This window comes from Brassica napus, unplaced genomic scaffold (assembly GCF_020379485.1).
Source record: "Brassica napus cultivar Da-Ae unplaced genomic scaffold, Da-Ae ScsIHWf_965;HRSCAF=1362, whole genome shotgun sequence".
NCBI classification, from domain to species: Eukaryota; Viridiplantae; Streptophyta; class Magnoliopsida; order Brassicales; family Brassicaceae; genus Brassica; species Brassica napus.
This window is the reverse complement of record NW_026016999.1, coordinates 8,859-15,140: the sequence shown is the minus strand read 5'-3', so window position 1 is coordinate 15,140 and position 6,282 is coordinate 8,859. Positions and strand designations below refer to the sequence as shown.

Below are 6,282 nucleotides of genomic sequence, written 5' to 3'. Positions count from 1 at the left end.
TGTGTACCAATAACTGTTGAGCGAAAATATGGGTAACAATAGCATATTACATATAATGTATAAAAGTATTATTGAATAATACTATTATAGAACTTGATTGTTTATAATAAGTTAAGTTAAAAATGAAAAAGTCCAACAACCTTATATAAGTAGATTTTTTAAGACCCCTTCTCTTTAATAGTATAGATATAAAGTAAAACACAAATAAAATCAACAAAATTTTGTTTTTGTTTTAATAAGATAGATGCATCAAAATAGTAATTTACAAACAAATATTTTATAAAAATAATTTTTAACAAAGAATTAATTATGAAAACCGTGTTACACATACATATTTAAGCAATAAATCGTCTTGTAAACTCTAAAGAGAAATTCTTTTTAAGTTAAAAGTGATGGTGGACATATAAAACCCAAAAGCAATGAAAGCCCAGCCCATACAAAATGACTATTTCTATTAAAAAAGAAAAAAGAAAGAAGCTCGTGCGTCTTGTTTCTAGCTCGAAGTCGAAGAAGATCACTAGGGTTGGTTCCTTTTCTTCGCTGCTCTCCATGGCTAGTTCTTCGAAGAAATCGGCCGCAGAAGCTAAATCATCGGGTAACACTCTCTTACGATTTTTCATATACCCTAATTTTAACAAATCTAGTCTCTTACTCGTATGAAGAGGTTTTTGATTTTACAGGCAAGCGAAAAAAGTCGGAAGATGATTTGGAGCAAGCTAATTTATTGGGTAACACTCTCTTAGGATTTTTCCTCTCCTCTTTTTTTTGGTTTTTCTACCAATAACAAATCCAACTCTGAAGAGGAACTTGGTTTTTTTTTTTTTTCTTAAATAGTGAAGCGCAAGCTGAAAGATAATTTGGAGACCAAACATATGATTCTGAAGAAACATAAGGTAACCTAAGATGCGTATGAATATTTGATTTTTTTTTGGTTCTGCTTGAGTCGCAGCTAATTACACACTTGAATTCGAATTCAGGTTGCTGTAAAAAAGAAAACGATCTTGGTTGGCCGAGTCCCTACCCATGCTGGTATAGCAGATATCATTGATTTCTTCAAAGATGTTGGCCAAGTTGTTCGCGTTCAACGTATTGTGAAACCCTGGCTGAAGGCGAATACTAGAATTGCCTTTGTTAAGTTTGCTTCTTCTAACGAAGCAGAGAAGGTGAGAGAAAGAGAGTAGACCAGTGTATGAAACAATCATTTAACGAAGGTTGCTGATTAAATCTTGTTAATATTGTAGGCTGCCCAAAAGCTTGAAAATTTGCAGATTTTTGGTCAGATTATTGCATCTTACCGTCCTTCACGACTCAAGTAAATTCAATTTACTTAATTAATATTTTACCTGATTGTATTACACACGACTTAACTCTACTATTGTTTCTTTTTAGGTATTGCAAAGATCACATAGTCTGGTAAGAACTTTGATTATTTAGCCTTTTAGTGTTACATGCAGAAATTACAGGTTTTTTTTTTGTTGATATTATAGGAACAAAGATTACCTTCTAGGAAAAGAAGATGAGACACCTTCCAATTTTGTTGAGGTACCTCTTCCTGTTATCTTCATGATATGCCACAAATCTTCTGACGAGACTGCTACGTTTTGTTAAGTCAAAGTTTTCTACTTAAGAGTCGGCCCTCTTTCCTGTTAATTGCAGAGTGTTCTCTTTGTTTCCAATCTCTCTCCTCAGACTAAAATATTTCATATGTAAGATTACCACCTTTAATTCTCCGCTTCCATTGCCTGATAATTTGGATTACTTGAGCCTTAACTCTCCTCTCCGCTTTTTTTACAGCATCGATTACTTCAGTTATGTTGGAGAAGTGGTTACTGTTCGACTTATTGTAAATCCCGAGGGTAGGCATGTGGGCTATGGCTTTGTTGAGTTTGATTCTGCCGATGCAGCACATAATGCGCTCGAACTTATGAATGGTGAATACTTGCTCGATCACATGGTTTTTCTTGATGTGGCTAAGCTACCTCCGTACCGTCTTCTACACCAGTAAGTTTACTTTCCGTTTTATGGAAATTTGTTTCTCTAATTTATATTTTGCTAGAGTTTTAACATCATTATATATTTTTTTTGTTAATTAGGTACAACCTTGCAGAGAAGCTCTGGTAAGGGATTTAATGGTGAAGTTTTTTTCTTTTGTAAACATGGATACATCACTTTGTTCTCTCGAAATTTCAGTTACGAAGACTATCTTCGACGAGCGATCACAAAAGGAAGACTTGATGAAACTTCCTATGAAGAAGAAGAAGGCCTTGATGGAACTCCAAGTTTTGTTGAGGTACTTAAAAGAAACATTTAGCGTTTATTAACATATCTTTCGCTAATAAGTCTAAAGAGATGAAGCTTTAGATTGGCTACTTTTTTGTGTGTGTATTCTCCTTAGAATCGTGGTAACACACTTGGCTTTTAAATTCAGGCAGCTGCTGTAAGACGTAAGACTATATCTGTCGGCAATCTCCCTTGCCCAACTGTAATACGAGATATGTAAGTAGCATCTTTAAATTTCCTCTTCCGTTCTTGGAGCAAGTTTTTTTTCATGACTAATATTTTATCCTCCTTTTTGACAGCATCGATTTATACAAAGATGTTGGACAAGTTGTTCATGTTCGACTTGTTACAGACTGCGAGGGCAACCAAAATGGCATGGGCTATATTGAGTTTGCTTCTGCTAAAGAAGCAGAGAAGGTGAGCCGTAGTGACTTAATTTTTTTTTTTAAAGTGTACTTTGAAAGTACCACCATTGCTGATTATGTCTTTTATATTGTAGGCGATGAAAGAGAAGTATTTGCATGGTCAAAAATTGTATCCTTATCCGGCTGAGGAATTTCCAAACCTTCCGCGTCCCAAGTAAATCAACATGTAACTCATTGATAAAAATATTTTACGTCACTGCAGAAGACTAACATTTTTTTTGGTTTTTTAATTAGGTATTGCATCGATCACAATGTTTGGTAAGAGATTTAACTATTTGTAATTTAAACTGAAAGTTCTAGGTACATATTTGAGCACATTGTTTTTTTTTTTTTTTTTTTTTTTATCTTCCAGGTACGAAGATCAACTTGGACGAGAAAACCGTTTGATCGATGAGGAATTGGAGGAAGGATTTGGTGAAACTCATGATTTTGCCGAGGAAGTAGCATTAAGAAAAAAGACACTCTTTGTTTACAATCTCTCTCCCAACGTAACAACATGTCAGATGTAAGTAGCAGCACTTTGAATTTCCTCTGGAGTTAGCTTTTTCTGACTGATATTTTGCCTTGCAGCTCTGCTTACTACAAAAATGTTGGAGAAGTTTGCCGTGTTCGACTTGTTGTAAACCGCGAGGGTGAGCATGTGGGCTGTGGCTTTGTTGAGTTTGCTTCTGCTGTCGAAGCAAAGAAGGCGCTGCTGTACGAGAGTAGAGCTCTGAATATTCATATCATTTCTGACGTGGTTGAGATGTCTCCATACCCTATCCGACCCAAGTAAATTGATTTATTTGTTTCTCCAGTTTGTTTGCTAAATAATGTCGTTACATAAAAGACTGATGCTAATAGTCTTTGTTGATTAGGTACAACCTTGCAGAGAAGCTCTGGTAAGGGATTTGATCATTTTACTATTTGCCTTTTGAGTTTCTTTATCCACAGCACACTGGTTCCGTTGGTATACATGGAGAGATAACGAGACTGCTTTTTCAATATTCCAGGAGGAACGAAGAATACCTTCTACCAGTAAGCCTTCCGATAGAAGGAGATTATTTGGAGAAACCGGAGGTGACTAAATTATTCTGCGGTAAGAGGATAACCTTCTCTGACGATGACTGATGGAAGAAGATGAAGAAGCTATCTGGTGTTTTTTAACTTGTGATACATTTCAACTTGATGTTCTAGTTTAGTTATTGTGTTGAGTCTATGTTAAAATATGCTTTAACCTGTGATGTTTTGTTAGATTCAATCTTTCGCATCTTTCACCAAAGTGAAAAAGACCAGTGGTAGAATCATTTATATTAGTTTAATGGCTTAGTCTTATATTTTATGAGCACATTTGCTATAACAAAATAAAATATATATTTTTACGAATTATAGTACAAACATGTAGGAAATAATTATGTGAAGATTAGATTATGAGATCACAAATCAAATTATACACGCAAGTTAACACATTCATTCTAAGTCTAAACATAACTAACTAGTGGTGTGCCTGCGAAATTTGGTGGTTATTTATGTTGACGTGTGTGTGTGTTTTTTTTTTTTTTGCTTAAGATGTGTGTGTGTATGTTAGTAAACGTGTATATATATGTCAAAGACCCCAATATCTACGTAGTGTTTATAATCTTATGAGGACTTTAATATGCTTACGTAATCGTTTATCTTACTGGATATACAAATTGTGGTTTAGTAATAAAATCGATAAAAAAAAAAGCACTCAAAACGTTTTGATAGGTCCTTGGATAGGTCCTTACCCGTTTTTGACTTTTGTAGAATATCCTATTAACCAGCGGTTCTTACCGGTTATGGATTAGATCTACTGTCAAAGGTCTGCTATTTTTTAAAAATATTCACCCTTCTGTCTTTACTCACCAGGTCTTAGAACGTCGTGTTCTTCCCCCGACTCGGGTCGGAGGGACCGCCGCCGCTTCTCCTTCCCGCCGGAAACCTTTATGACAACAATACGACAACCTTACCAACCTACTGGCAGACAACCAGACCTTGGATGACTCCTTCACAGTTTGGACCGTTGGACTACTAAGCCTCCTCCCTTCCAACAGACTGCTGTCCTGAAGCTTACCGGTGTCTACGGGTTTGACAAATTTGGGCTGGATTTCCTTTGTTTCAAGGCTATTCAAGATTCTTAACTACTACTAATCTAGAAGACATGGCCATATATCCTCGGGTGAACTTCAATCTGAACCAGATTTCTTCGGGAACTCAACGTTTGGAGTACTCTTCTCACACCGACAACATTGAGATAGCATCAATCTTCTTGAACAATGCAACGGAGACTATCTTCTTCAGATAAAGGGAAGGCAGTGGCCTTAGAACACCGACCTGCACCTCGCGTTGGACGTGTTCGGGTCTCCAAACCGGACAATCAAACGGACACTAGGAGGCACTCTCTCACACTGATTGGTAGAGTAACTAACCCCTCTGCGCAGAAAGTATGTCTCTTATACCATTCTTCACTGACCACTGGAAGGTCGACATACCACCTATTGGTTCTGACCTTGGAATGGGATTGTTTAAATTCCAATTCGAGCTGGAATCCGATCTACTTACGGTGTTGGAAAAAGGCCCATATCACTATGCTCGTTGGATGATAATCCTGCAGAGGTGGGAACCTACTACCTCTCCTAGCTTTCCCTCAATGATTCTCTTTTGGATCAAGATTCAAGGAATTCTAATTCACCTCTGGACAGAGGAAGTTGCTCGCGGCATAGGCAGCGACTTAGGAACATTCGAAGTGGCAGAAATCACGCCCCATTCTATTCGCATGAGAGTTCATGTTAATGGCATGCTCCCACTTATTAAAACATCTATTATTGAGTATCCAAATGGAGACGAGGTTACTGCCACACTAGTCTATGAAAACCTCGAAAAGCATTGCTTACATTGTGGAAGACTGGACCATGAAATCAGAGATTGCCTTGAGGCGAAACATCAAAACAAAGAGCGCCTTCCAGCTCAGAAGGACTCTCAAAAAGTCTTACTTCAGTTACCAACAAGGAAGGAACTAAACATGCGGAACACAACTACACTGGAGGCCCAAATCGACACTCCCCTTGAAGGGATAACCGATACAGACCATACTCCATAAATGATCAACCAGACCGAGCTGATCACTCCAGTGGTAGATATTCGATCCAGCGCTTCCAACACCAAAAGAACTACCAAAGAGACAGCCTCCCAAACAACAGACATGGCAGGGACTGGTCCCATGGAAACGTTGAGAATACATCTCACCGCAGAAACCCACCTACACACAAGGAACGAGGTACATTTAGTGGGGATTCCCACTCAACAGCTGCTCTAGGGACATGGCCTTTTCAGAGCACTAAAGTCGAGACCGTAATTTATACCCGAGGTCGCCTCGCAACAACTCTCCGCAAAATAACCAAAGAGCTCTGGAATCTCGCCTCTCTCACCTGCAACGGGCTCCCCGGGAGAGGGAATTGACTCTCCTCACTCAAGAAGCTGTGGGAACCGAAATTCGCACTGTCGATTTCCGTTTAAATAAGGAAACTAGGAAAACCCTAACTTCCCAGAGGACCCGGATATCTGTTAATTACCACAC

General features: G+C 38.1%; 2 protein-coding genes across 2 annotated transcripts; both read left to right on the top strand.

Annotated features, from left to right (window-relative positions):
- Positions 1 to 426: 426 nt before the first annotated feature.
- Positions 427 to 4,019, top strand: LOC125606754 (polyadenylate-binding protein 2-like). The gene is made up of 19 exons (XM_048775658.1): positions 427 to 595; positions 681 to 728; positions 835 to 893; positions 978 to 1,163; positions 1,242 to 1,312; positions 1,390 to 1,413; positions 1,488 to 1,542; positions 1,657 to 1,706; positions 1,795 to 2,001; positions 2,094 to 2,117; positions 2,191 to 2,290; positions 2,429 to 2,496; positions 2,580 to 2,697; positions 2,780 to 2,859; positions 2,940 to 2,963; positions 3,058 to 3,210; positions 3,276 to 3,476; positions 3,563 to 3,586; positions 3,698 to 4,019. Exons 1-19 carry the CDS (start codon positions 442 to 444, stop codon positions 3,813 to 3,815), a joined length of 1,764 nt encoding a protein of 587 aa, XP_048631615.1. The 5' UTR covers positions 427 to 441; the 3' UTR covers positions 3,816 to 4,019.
- A 1,132-nt stretch (positions 4,020 to 5,151) lies between these two features.
- LOC125606753 (uncharacterized protein At4g02000-like) lies at positions 5,152 to 5,805 on the top strand. The gene has a single exon (XM_048775657.1). The coding sequence runs from the start codon at positions 5,152 to 5,154 to the stop codon at positions 5,803 to 5,805; it is 654 nt and encodes a 217-aa protein (XP_048631614.1).
- Positions 5,806 to 6,282: the final 477 nt, after the last annotated feature.